Genomic DNA, 13215 nt, shown 5'->3' on the forward strand with positions numbered 1-13215 from the left:
AACTCATTTGTATGGGTTTGGCTAAAAATGGGCTCGCGAGCTAGCGGAAATGCGCATTTCGCCGGCAAACGCGATCCGCGAGCAGGAGCAGGTCCGCCGCCGCCCGCACGACCCGGCCGCCGCGAGCCGCCTCCCGACTCGCCTACCCTACACCTCCCGAGCCGTCTACCCTGCACCTCCCGCCTGCCCACACCTCCCGACTCGCCTGCCCTACACCTCCCAGCCCATCTACCCTATACCGCCGAGAGCAAAGCACCCGCACTCACTTCCCAAGCCACCTACCCTATACCTCCGGTCTACCCTACACCCCCAGCTCACCTACCCTATACCTCCCGCCCGCCCACAGCTCCCATACCAGCTACCCTATGCCTCGGTCACATAATAATAACATTTCAAGTTACCAGAGTGAAAATATTAAACAAATCTAATTCCTACTAGATATTCTCCATGTAGATCTTTTTCCAAGTTGAAAATAAAAATCACATCCGAGATAGTTTCTACCAGTAGAGCAAGAAATCGATCGCTACTTAAAGAGCCCTTTAAAACAACCCCTGCCCTAAAAGATCTAATCTCCCCAGCTAAATCCCCAGCAACCTACCCTAGCATACAGTGGGGAGCCCCCCTCACTGTAGGGTCTATTGTATACCACCCAGCACCAAACCACTGCCAGTTACCGCGGGGCAGGCAGAGGGGTGAAAACCTACCTACGCCCTCCCGAGCAACCTACCCTATACCTCCTACCTACCCTACACCTCCCATACCGGCTACCCTACACCTCAATACACCTACCCTATACCTCCTGTCTACCCTACCTCCCAACCCATCTACCCTACACCCCCCGAGACGCCTACCCTACACCGCCGGGAGCAACCCACCTGCACTCACTTCCCAAGTCGTCTACCCTAGACCTCCAATCTACCCTACACCACCTCCCGCCTTGCACCTCCCGGCCTACCTACCCTACACCCCCCGAAGAAAGCACCTACCATACACAGTACGCCTCCCAACCCATCTACCCTAACCCCCAACTGACCTGCCCTACACCTCTCCTTTCTCTACCTCCCAAGTCCGCCCCGTCCCAAAGGACCTACCCTACACCTGGACATCTACCCGGCCACCTTGTGCCTCCCCACCTGCAACCCCCAACGCGCCTACCCTATACCTCCCACCTCGGGTCACGTCAAGTCGCACCCCAACCCACCTACCCTACACCTCGACCCCCGCGTCGCCCAAGAGACCGTGGAAGGTCTCAAGAGCCGCCGCTGCCCGGCGCATTCTCTCTCTCTCTCTCTCTCTCTCTCCACTGTCTATCACCCTGCTAGGCCCCCCGGCGGCTGCCGGCGAGCGCTGTCTGGGAAATCTAGGCGAAGGAGGGCTTACCCTCAGCAGATCGTAACAACAAGGCTACTCTACTGCTTACAGGACCCTTTCGCACAGCTAAGTCGTCTGCAAAGGATTTGATCCCGCGCGTGCTGAAATTACAATACGCGAATTACCGCCGGCCACTTCAAGGCCGGCGGAAGAATCGCCTGCTAGGATACGAGGCCGGAGCCTATTCTTATACGTCTACGACGTGCGGGTAGTATCATCGCGTTCTGGCATGGATTCTGACTTAGAGGCGTTCAGCCATTATCCAGCAGATGGTAGCTTCGCGGCACTGCCCGGTCGGACAACCGCAAAAACCAATTATCTGAATCAGCGGTTCCTCTGTATATTCTTTATTGAGAGATTTGGAGTTGAATCTTGATTTGGCTGTCCCTTAACATTTCCTTCTTTCATTGCCATGTCCTATTGTTTCCCTGGTCTAACACCTCCGCGTTTAGTTCCTTGTTCTCTCTTCCTCAAATACAGTGATGTGGCTCGCACTTCATGTAACCCAATCATGACTGCTTAACTCCCCATTCCACCCCATGCCTCTACATCTACAACCTGCCAAACCCAATTTCTTTTCAAGTCTTCGTTGTGCATCCATCTCAGCATATCGGTCGAGGTTGCTGCCAGGCGAATTAAACTCCATGTCGTCACTCTGAATCGACATGATTATGGGACTGACATTGCCTACCGGGACACCAAATCCCTCCCTTAGCGGGAGGCGCTGGACTTGCCCTCACTTCCCTCCTTACATCTATAATCCCACAATTGCCGCTGGGGACATTGCTAGAGGGCGAACAGGATCTGGACACTTGTTTCCCGCTACTGATGGATGGACTAGGCTGTCCACCTAACACTAGTGGTCCGCGGGAGAGAGTTTGGACACAACGAAGCACAACTTAATCATCAATGAGGTTGTATAGCTGTTCGCGTTGTCCACCTTGCCATGCAAGGCCACTGTCGCCGTGCTAGTGGGTGGCTATCGCTTTCGCCAGGTTTCGCTCTGCATCGAATTATAATAACGACTGATGGATAGCGTGCACCGGATTGGCAAACGTCCGGGCTTGTATTGCTCCTCGGTAACTTCACGAGCTCCATCTTGCCTCGGGAAGCAGCTCATATCCGGGCCATGGATCATTCTACATCTGGCATACCTCCGTCGATAAGTAAACTGAACCTGAGACCCCGACCTCTCATTCCCGTTGAATCCCCCCACACTTATTGCCTGCCAAGTTGAATCCCATTCACTACCTTCCCAGCCCGTGGTTCCCTACCCCTTTTCATGCTCCGAATCTAGGCAGGGGTAGTGACTGAAAGATAAACTTTCGCTTGAACAGCCGCACTTCTGGTACGAAGTCTTGGGTTTGTGGTATTTTGGACTACGAAGTTGTCATGGTGAAAAGAAATGCCGTTTCAAGATATCCATTATCCAGGAAGGAAAACTCGCAGATAGGCACATACACATGTGGTCTCGCACAGGGGTTGTCGCAACGAACGCCCCTACTATCTGGCATGTTGCGATGACACGATGGGTAAGGTAGTTAATTAGTCTCCTTATTTCCACTAGAGAAATGGCGGCCAAATTTGGCAGCAGTCCTCTCTCTATATATAGGTAGCTTCGGCTGGTCCGGACTCGAACTGTGCCTGAGCACGCCGGATGTTTTGCTCGCACAAGTGTCACGTTGATGCCTCGAGATACATGTGCACACCTGCCTTAGGTCGCTCGAGGAGGACCTCACACCACGAAGGACTGATCATAGAGTGGTGGGCACACAAGCTGAGGTCGACCCAAATCCGCAGATCTAAGTGGCCCACTCAGCTCCAATTTACCCCACCATCAAATGCCTCCCCAAGATAGCCCCACCACAAGCTCCTCGGCCTCCTCATCCGTTCGGCATCATCGAGTGCCCGTTACTTTGCTTTGTTCTCTTTCCAACTCCGCCATTCACCCTTGTCCTTCAAAAATGGCGAGCACACTCACTCAAGAAGCGACGACGTACGCAATACGGGCGCAGAGTCCCATCCCTCCCCAACGTGTGATCTTTTTGCTGCTGTTGTATCGCGACTGACGAACGTGTGAGCATTCTAGAACCGTCACGCCCTCTAACCCTCGCGGTATTCCAAACGCACCGTTCGTCGATAAAGTCGAGGATTATGTTACTTCGCGAGCGGATGTTGAGCCGACGCTGCGGCGGTTCCAAGAAATGATTGCGTAAGGGACTTTTCGACACCTGCGACACCAATGATCCGGTTTTGGCTCATACGCCGCTTGGAACTGTAGGAAGTACCAATTTATGGAGCAAAACCTCCAGCGGAGAGTGGCAGGCCTCAAGGATAAACTGCCCGACATCCGCAAGACCTTGGACACTGTTCAGTTCTTGAAACTCCGGAAGGTAACTAATCTCTCTCTCTTCGGGTGATAGTGAACATGGGACTGATGGTGGTGGTGTACTTTGGCAGGTGGACTCCGAACCGATCGAGACGACGTTCGAATTGAACGACACACTTTACGCAAAAGCCGAAATACCACACACGGAAGAGGTTTATCTGTGGCTTGGTGTAAGAAACACCCAGGTTTCCCAAATGATATCTCTGCATGGGGCTAATAGATGATCGGCGCAAGGCAAACGTCATGTTATCATATCCGGTTGATGAGGCCGAGACGTTGCTCGACTCGAAGCTACAGACCGCAAAGCAGAGCTTATCCAACTGCGAGGAGGATTTGGACTTCCTCCGAGAACAAATAACAGTAAGGATGTGTCATGTTATTGTAAGGATGAGCAAAACACTGACAGTTTACAGACGATGGAAGTGGCTGTTGCTAGAGTGTACAACTGGGACGTCGTACAGAAACGCAAAGATAAAGAAGATGAGAAGGAGAAAGGGGATGGAAAAGGGAAGGGGCCAAAGGGGTCGTCCGGGAGCTGAAACTTGCTCTAGCTAAAGAGAGGACTGCCCCATACCCGTTCGACGGGAGACAAAGCTGGTGGGTTCCGTCCGCTGCCCGGATATGAACGCGCGGCGCACGTTCGGCCCGTCTCTCTACCCGGGCGGGTAACGGGAACTGAAAGGCCGACGTGTTGGTATCGATTCTCAATTGGGTCAACAGGGACTTTCTCGAAGGAAAAATGCGGATAGCGCCACGTTTGCAACCAAAGCGATAGAGTGGCCAAAGTGGCTGCGACCCTGTTTCATGTGTTTTGTTGGCTAAGCATTAATAGCTAGGCCGGAGCTCACATGTGCTCAGGAACCAACCGCCCCCAAAGATGTCGCCTGACAAAATCAAGCGTGATGTGCCGTGGTGAACCGATTGAATTTAGTATGCGCGGGTGGAGATCGCAAGTGCTGTCGTAATTCTTCTTGGGCTTCTCGGTATGTGTGTACTAACGTTATGTAACTATTTATTTGTTTCGTTTTCATAACTCCCTCCCGATTCCGGGTCGGGGTCCGTGGAAGTGGGGCAGGATCTGGCCGTTGCGGGGCGCTGGCTCGCTGTCGAGTGGGGCGGGATTGACCGCACATTTGACGCCCTGGTCGCCGCCCCTTATACCCAGAGAGAAAATTCCACGGTGCAAGCCGCCTGAGTGAGAGCTTTGGACTATTTCAGCGCCGGCCGACACTCGTCGTGTATTCTTTTCCTTCCTGCCGCCCGACTTCTTTTTTCCGCCTCAACCAGTCTGAAGCCTATCCATCCTTTTCACTCCTCGGCTCCCTCTTATCCACAACTCCCCCTAGCCCGTCTCCCCAATAGCGGGGAAGCCCAGCCCGATCCCCAAAAGGTCAACACCACGAACACCGCAACCTTTTTATCGCATCGTGGGCAGTTCTCGCCCGCAACGGATCAAGCACAATGGCTGCACCTGAACCCTCGCCTTCGCCCCTCAAGCTCGAGCCCAAGTACGATGACTACGATTTCCCTACCACGGCTCCAACCGCCCAGAGCGGCCACGCTGGATACCTGACACCGGAACAAGAGGCCCAGGTCTTCCAGTTGCGCATGCTTCTGGAGTCGGAGGGTTACACCGAACGCCTCGACACTCTCACACTGGTATGATTGTATCTCCTCGGAGGGAGTGCGAGGAATGGGGGAGGTACCGAAAGGAACAGAACTCCGAGCGAATGGGGCTAACTGGCGAGGTAGCTGCGTTTCTTGCGCGCACGCAAATTCGATGTCACGCTCTCGAAGCAAATGTCAGACCCCCTCTCCACATCCTAGCGCTTTCAAAAAATCACTGACACCGGCCGCGTAGGTTCGTCGAATGCGAGACGTGGCGGAAAACGACCAAGTTGGACGAACTGCTCCCGACCTGGGATTACCCGGAGAAGAAGGAGGTGTTCAACTACTATCCTCAATACTATCATGGAACTGACAAGGTACGTGAATCTTCTACGTTTGTTTGGCTCATTTGCCCCCCAGACGCGAAACGAATGTTAACGTTCGGGTTTCCGGAATAGGATGGCCGCCCTGTTTACATCGAACAGCTGGGCGGTATCGACCTCACCGCCATGTACAAGATCACGACGGCGGAACGTATGCTGACGAACTTGGCCGTCGAATATGAGCGGGTGGCTGACCCCCGTCTCCCCGCGTGTAGCCGTAAGGCGGGCACTCTGCTCGAGACATGCTGCACGATCATGGACTTCAAGGGTGTCGGCCTCACCAAAATTCCCCAGGTTTATAGTTATGTGAAGCAAGCCTCTGTGCTTAGTCAAAACTACTACCCGGAGCGCCTCGGCCACTTGTATCTGATTAACACCCCCTGGGGATTCAGCAGCGTCTGGAGCGTCATCAAGGGCTGGCTAGATCCCGTCACCGTCAAGAAGATCCATATTTTGAACAGCAGTTACCAGAAGGAGCTGTTGGCGCAGGTTCCCGCGGAGAACCTCCCCAAGCAGTTCAGCGGCACTTGCGAGTGTCCGGGCGGGTGCGAGCTGAGTGATAAGGGTCCGTGGCGGGAGGCTGAGTGGGCCAAGCCCGCTAAGTGGGAGAAGCAATCCACGACCAAGACGGAGGAAGCGACTCCCGCCCCAGCTCCCGCCGCGCCCCAAGTGGCCACCGAGCCCGAGGCGGATGGTGCCGCTGCCGCTGCCGTTGCGTAAGTGGTTGACAGCATATGCTCGGGGGTAATTGGGGTTCTACTAAAGCTGGCTTTGGAGAAGCTGCAAAACTGAATAGACGGCCTCACAATATACATCAGTTCTGCGTCTCTTGTGGGATAGACGGAGCGGCTCCTGATCCAGTGATCGTTTTGCAGAGGGCTAGTAACATTTAGATCTTGGTGTGCTCTCTTTGCTTTCTCGAGTGGCCCTACTGTCCGCAAACTAGAACTCTCGCACCCGCTCCCTCAACCTACTCGACAAGGCCTTTTCCACGGCCTACTCCGGGTATCAAAACATCACTCATCGCTTGGTCCAATTGATCCACCGAACGTCACGACAACTCATCTCCAACCACCTCGAAGCTGGGCCCCAAACGCAAGTTCACCCCATTAAACGCTTCATAATTTATCCCCACCCCCATCATGATCGCGCGTCACATATTCCCCCGCGACCCGTGCCCTCTCCATCTTGGCTACTGTCGCGGGCATATCCCTCTTTAGCCGCCCCAACCCAGCCACTGCCTGACTAAACCGCTCTTCTACGCCCTCCTGCCTCTCGAGCGGCCCCATACCCTCAAGCGTTTTGGCGCCCCCCTCTGCTCCCTCTTCTACTGCCCGCTGCCGGGCAGCCTCTAATGCCGCGTCGTCCGTTGCCAGCTGTGTCTCGGTGGCCTGAGCCCACCGCCCGGCTGCAGCGGCTGGTGCCCGCCGCTTGAGCGTCGCAATCGCTCGAAGCAGGTCTTCCTCCTCAGAAATCAACTGCTCCATGCGGTCACGTTTGCGCCCGTCGAAAGGTTCGTATTCATACCGGACTTGCGGTTGCCCTTCGGCGGAGAGGTATTGTTCGCCTTCCTGCCGGGATAGCGAGGAGAGGAAGGTGGTGGGGTCGGTAATGGGAAGACCGTTGATCGAGAGGGAAGGGGAGGCGATGGTGAACGTTCGGAAGATATACTGTGTTTGGGGCGAGTAGATGTCAGTGAGCATACTTGGTTAAATTGATGGCATCACAAATGGGGGGGGGGGGACAAAACGTACATCGTTCACCAGCTGCTCGATGTGGTTGCGTAACTCGTCTTCCTGCCCATCCAAGGGATTATCAACGGGCGGGAATGCCGCGTTGATACTATCGGCCGCGGCCTTGCGCACATTATCAATAAGATAGGTCAGGTCTTCAGGTGACTGGAGCTCGATTCGCCGGTGCGCGGGGTCGTCCATGGCCTGTCGTGGCTCTTGAAAAGAGGGCAAGGGCCAAGCGGGCCGAGTACCTGCGTACTCCGCGAAAGGCGGTGATATATTATTCGCAATTCTTCGGGTGCTAAGTCACAATCTTGACTTGCCTGGCAAAGAAACTTGAAACGAGCTGTCCAACGTGTGGTTCATCTGGGCGTTGCTCGCTCAACTTCGGCTGTCCAACGCGATATGTGGACGCGACGGTGCTTTGCTTATCGATAATCAAATGCAGGAGCTCTCCGCCATGTGGGTCACTGCATGTCTTGATTGGCGGGTCGCTGTGGGCTTGGATGAAGCGGTCAACGACGTGGGGTTCTCGACGAGCCGTGTTTGGAATGGCGCGGGGCGGGCCGGCCTGGTTGGAAATTGAACGGTGCAACTTATGATGTACTTGGTAGGTCTCACAAAAACGGAACAGATCACGCCTGGACGTAGGTCTAATGCTGAGGACAAATATCTAATGGCAACCTCCAGATTTACAGGCTTCTGCGCTCGCGACTCCTGTTCTATTTCTATTCATTAAACTTGGGTGTTGGGGCCGTCCTGCGTGGGGCTTCTCCTGCAAGGATGAGTGTAGTTGACGATCCATAGGAGATAGAATGACGGTCACTTTCGCGCCCCATGGAACCGGTAAACTTGTCATATTTAATGCTATAAATTCCAGTGTCAACACCCGGCTCGAAAACATGCCAGAAGGAGAGGGGTAGTACCGTACAGTGTAAACTACCTATCGCGTTAGAATGTGAAAAGTGAAAGAAGGAAAGTATATGTGAATGCGGGACCCAAACAACTCCTGTGGGATATGAATGAAATGATGAAGCGCCCCCCGTTGATTCCTACCCGCGTAAGACTCCTGTGCTCCGGCCAAGTGGCCTAAAATAAAACCCTCTCCCCACCCAAGTTCTGATACTCTCTTGGTCTTGCCAAAAGCTACCGTCGGTAATCGAACATACCCCATTCCTCATACATGCTATGCTGGTTATGTCGACTGGATATCGTTTGCTTATTGAGGAAGCATTCTCTTGATCTCCTCGTCGCTCAGGTAGATCTCATGCACGGGGTCGCGGCGCTGTTCGAGTGGCACATACTCATAATCGCAGAAAGACGGAACGAAGATCTCGGGGTTCCAGACAAAGCCTTGACCAGAAGAGAGATAGGTGACCTGCAGCCGAAGACAAATATTAGCGGTTGAGATCGACGACGAGGGGAGCCTGATGGCACAGCATCACGTGCCGTGCCCGAGACGGTACTCACCAGCCGCATGGGCCCTTCGGAATCGTCGCCTATCTTGATGGTGGTACATTCCTGTTTTGTGAACGCCGAGCCTGGCAGGAAAAGTTAGCCAGGACGCAGGATATGAAATGGAGTAAGGACTGAGGGTACAAACTTAAAAGGCTCGGGCGCCTGGTGTGTAGCATCCTCTGCTTCCGTGCCACGCGTGATGGGGTCTTGGGTGACGACTCTGGCGAGCTCGGGATACTCGAGTACGAGGACGGTGAGCAGCCGACCTCGGCGTCGGTCGCTCGATGGCGTTGTTCGGGGATAGTGATGGACGTCGGCGTGTTTTCCATTGCGACTAACCGTCTACAAGAGCGTTGGGCGGTTATATCGGTCGATTTTCGGAGGCTGAGAAGCGTCACAGCGGTCGGTGATGATTGACGAGGGCGTTGTCGAGGGGCACTGCCTCGCGGGCGTGAACTGCAGAGTAGCAAGGCGGGGTGTCTAATCCCAGTCACCGGGGTTGCACAATGGAATTCTTAAGCGTCGACACGAGGTCGGAAACGTGGATTCCGAGGCAGCACAAGCGGGATGGGGTCGCAAGATGGGGTTGCCGGCCTGTGCGGTCTGGCGGAATGAGAGAAGGTATTGAGGGGGGAAGAGATGATTGAGAGCCTGAAAGTGGGAAGTTGACCCCAGCCGGCATCAACTGGAGGAGTGACTAAGTTGGACCGGGGCTGTGACTTGTGAATGCACCAAGTGACAAGGCACCCAATGGCTGGACCAACTAATGCAGGTTGGGCCCATCCCTCACCACATGGCACCTGCCCCGCGGCTTTGTTCAGGACCCTTGCGAAGGCTGCAACTGCTGGTTGGTGGTTGTTTGTCCGCTGAGCTGCGTGGCGGGTAGAGATGGCAGTGATGCAATCGAGCCCACCACCGTCGCATCACCTGGACAGTCCTGGCACAGTGCTACTGATAGTCTGGCGAGATAAGCTACTGTTCAGCATTGTTCCACCTCTGAGCCGAGGAACCGGATACCTTGGCAAGCTTAGGTGGTACATACATAGTTAGTGTACCTGTCTACTCCATACCCGACCGAAGGCGGCCAGGCTGAGATAAGGGAGAGTCGGACGCAGTGGGATTCCTCAACAGTCTCGGGGTCGCTGCATGTTCGTGTGGGGCTTGGCTATCAAGGTTACTGTGTGGGTTCCGGATTTGGGGTATGTGGAGTAATTACACAGGCAATTCCAGACCTTAAAAGTCCAGTACACTCCGCTGCTTACAAAAAGTTAAACTCAAACAACTGTAGAGGCAGGGGAAATAACAGGAGAGGATAGAAAGACTCGAGAAAACTTAGAGCACTGGTAAATGAGGTCTCTTAAGAAGAAGCCCTGCATTGTTGCGTTACATACGCAGTAGCGTAACGATTGTAAATAAAAACAGTCATCTGTGTACGGCACTACCCCTGTTTCGACACCAACCGCACTTGGAAAGATCGATGGAGAGGTCAGTGCACGGGCCAACTCGAGCTGAAGCAAAGGCAACAAGGCCAAAGTCAATTCAGGTGGGGTCCGCCGCCTCAGGCTCCGGTGGGATGACGAGCGCTTGGCTAAGTGAGCGCTGGGCTGCGCCGACCACAACATTCAAGCGACAACCCAACAACAACGAAACAATATCCCCAACACCGGTCGGCCATCAGACCTCCAACTTGTGAGGTGCCACGCATCAAAAACATCACCGAAATTCTCGCTGCGCAGTCTGCATCGCCGACCCCGATTTCCCTTCCGGGCTGCAACAGGCACCGCATTTTCAGCCGCGAACAGGAAAAGAGGCAAGGGAGCAGGTGCATAGGAGAGGAAAGTCACTGGCAAGATGGGCGACGTCCTGATCGAGAATGCCACCAGCAGCATTCAACCGTTGAAGAAGAACCACCCCTCGACCATTCCCAGCATCGAAAATTTTGAGGGTGTGCCAACAGAAGGCGGCGATGATTATGCGAATCTGAAGCGGCTGCAGCGACAGCTTGAGTACATCCAGTTGCAGGAGGAGTACATCAAGGATGAGCAGAGGAGTTTGAAGCGGGAGCTGGTTCGGGCACAAGAAGAAATCAAACGCATCCAGAGTGTGCCTCTAGTCATCGGCCAGTTCATGGAAGCAATTGACCAGAAGTAAGTCGCCCCAGAGCTTCGTCAAAGCATGTTTGCCCGTCAGGCACGAAGTAGGCACGAAGTAGGCTAACAGGTCGCTACTTTCTCGCTCAACTTAGCACCGGCATCGTCCAGTCCAGCACCGGCTCAAACTACGTTGTCCGTATTCTGTCGACGCTCGACCGCGAGCTCCTTAAACCTTCTTCTTCCGTCGCCCTACATCGCCATTCCAATGCCCTCGTCGACATTCTCCCGCCGGAGGCCGACTCCTCGATTGCCATGCTTGGCTCCGACGAAAAGCCGGACGTGACGTATGCCGACGTTGGTGGCCTTGATATGCAAAAGCAGGAAATCCGCGAAGCCGTTGAGCTGCCCTTGACACACTTTGACCTGTACAAGCAGATCGGTATCGACCCTCCACGCGGCGTGCTGCTGTATGGGCCTCCCGGGACGGGCAAGACCATGTTGGTCAAGGCGGTTGCCAACTCCACGACGGCCAACTTCATTCGCGTGGTTGGATCCGAATTTGTGCAAAAGTACCTTGGTGAAGGTCCGCGCATGGTGCGCGACGTGTTCAGGATGGCACGCGAAAACGCACCAGCCATCATCTTCATCGACGAGATTGACGCGATTGCGACGAAGCGTTTCGACGCCCAGACCGGTGCCGATCGCGAGGTCCAACGTATCCTACTTGAACTTCTCAACCAGATGGACGGTTTCGACCAGACGGCCAACGTCAAGGTCATCATGGCCACCAACCGCGCCGACACCCTCGATCCAGCGCTTCTCCGACCCGGCCGTCTCGACCGCAAGATTGAGTTTCCCAGTCTACGTGACCGCCGCGAGCGCCGTCTCATCTTCACCACGATCGCGAGCAAAATGAGCCTTGCTCCCGAGGTCGACCTCGACAGCCTCATCGTGCGCAACGACCCTCTCAGCGGTGCCGTTATTGCTGCCATCATGCAGGAGGCCGGGCTACGTGCCGTGCGCAAGAACCGGTACAACATCATCCAAGTCGATCTGGAGGATGCATACAGCAGCCAGGTCAAGGGGACGAGTGATGAGAACAAATTTGATTTTTACAAATAGACGCGAAGAAATCAGGGCATCGAGATGGGGGATGGCTATCGTGGAAGGAGCTGGGGTGTATGTACGATGATGATCCACACGATAGCTTCAATGGGCCGGACGGAGGCACTATGCGCATGCATCAGGTTCTTGCGTTGGACGTGGTCTTATATATATATGCACGCATAATGCGAAAGACTGTAAACATGGCTTTTCTGTACGGCGTTGGGGATTCAAGCACCCTGACTTCCTCGGTGTCTGATGCTCTGCTCACCTCCATGCCTGACTTGTCCACCCGTGTACCTCCCTCCACGGCGAGGTTAACGAAGGTGAGTGTCCTAGATCCCACCTATCCTCCGCTGGAAGAGGGTAGGAACTACGGGCGAATAACAGTGACAACAACGGTACTAATACACAACTGTGCGAGTGTTCTCGATTGCATCTCAGGAACTTAACTTTGGCGACATCACTCCCGTTTCCACCATACTGAACGCCGACTTTAAGTCCCCCATGACTTGTACTCGCTTTCTTTTTCTGTGCGCACTCTTCGTAGCCGTAAGGGCATCGGTAGATGATTGACCTGTATCAAATGACCCAAATGTGTGAAGAACAACCTTAATGTACAATTCCCGAAAGAAACTAGGGAGTGGAAAGGATAGCAACGCAAATTGCACGGGTCGACAAACATGGGGTATATCCTCCTCCCAAAACATCCACGCTTAGGCAGCAGGTAACAACCAAGACAAAACGCCCACTCTTACTCTCCCCGCTTCTGTCCTACATCATTCCCTCGATAGGGGTAACAAACACAATGCGCCATTGCTCAGCTTTGTCTCCATGCATTCCCGCCCCTGTACTCCCGCTCATATCCAAACCCATCCGTTATCTAATAACTCAAGTCTAGACCCAGTGATACGTCGAAAGAAAAGACAGGTGAGGAAAACGGTGAGACTAACAAAACACACTGTCCCCCGCCGCCACCCACCCGCATAGAAATACAAGTTTGCTAACAAATGGGGAAAGGGCCGGCCGCGGGCACAGTTCCAAGGTGAAGTTACTCCTGGACTTAACGATGTCTG

At 54.2% G+C, this 13215-nt stretch overlaps 5 protein-coding genes across 5 annotated transcripts; 3 read left to right on the plus strand and 2 right to left on the minus strand.

Moving 5' to 3' along the window:
* Window positions 1-3335: 3335 nt before the first annotated feature.
* Window positions 3336-4299, plus strand: C8A04DRAFT_37740 (Prefoldin subunit-domain-containing protein; the record flags this gene model as incomplete). The annotated part of the gene is made up of 6 exons (XM_062783996.1): window positions 3336-3367; window positions 3461-3583; window positions 3653-3764; window positions 3832-3930; window positions 3995-4120; window positions 4174-4299. 6 exons carry the CDS (start codon window positions 3336-3338, stop codon window positions 4297-4299), a joined length of 618 nt encoding a protein of 205 aa, XP_062636384.1.
* Window positions 4300-5221: 922 nt separating this feature from the next.
* On the plus strand, window positions 5222-6471 carry C8A04DRAFT_12693 (CRAL-TRIO domain-containing protein; the record flags this gene model as incomplete). Its single annotated transcript, XM_062777423.1, has 4 exons — window positions 5222-5419; window positions 5513-5562; window positions 5622-5745; window positions 5827-6471. 4 exons carry the CDS (start codon window positions 5222-5224, stop codon window positions 6469-6471), a joined length of 1017 nt encoding a protein of 338 aa, XP_062636385.1.
* Window positions 6472-6869: 398 nt separating this feature from the next.
* Window positions 6870-7685, minus strand: C8A04DRAFT_29240 (uncharacterized protein; the record flags this gene model as incomplete). Its single annotated transcript, XM_062780938.1, has 2 exons — window positions 6870-7421; window positions 7506-7685. 2 exons carry the CDS (start codon window positions 7683-7685, stop codon window positions 6870-6872), a joined length of 732 nt encoding a protein of 243 aa, XP_062636386.1.
* A 1018-nt stretch (window positions 7686-8703) lies between these two features.
* Window positions 8704-9271, minus strand: C8A04DRAFT_12664 (uncharacterized protein; the record flags this gene model as incomplete). Its single annotated transcript, XM_062777410.1, has 3 exons — window positions 8704-8862; window positions 8955-9025; window positions 9088-9271. The coding sequence occupies 3 exons, from the start codon at window positions 9269-9271 to the stop codon at window positions 8704-8706; spliced, it is 414 nt and encodes a 137-aa protein (XP_062636387.1).
* Window positions 9272-10793: 1522 nt separating this feature from the next.
* On the plus strand, window positions 10794-12157 carry C8A04DRAFT_29242 (P-loop containing nucleoside triphosphate hydrolase protein; the record flags this gene model as incomplete). Its single annotated transcript, XM_062780939.1, has 2 exons — window positions 10794-11089; window positions 11188-12157. The coding sequence occupies 2 exons, from the start codon at window positions 10794-10796 to the stop codon at window positions 12155-12157; spliced, it is 1266 nt and encodes a 421-aa protein (XP_062636388.1).
* Window positions 12158-13215: the final 1058 nt, after the last annotated feature.

Source organism: Dichotomopilus funicola (assembly GCF_033296635.1).
Source record: "Dichotomopilus funicola strain CBS 141.50 unplaced genomic scaffold C8A04scaffold_37, whole genome shotgun sequence".
NCBI lineage: Eukaryota > Fungi > Ascomycota > Sordariomycetes > Sordariales > Chaetomiaceae > Dichotomopilus > Dichotomopilus funicola.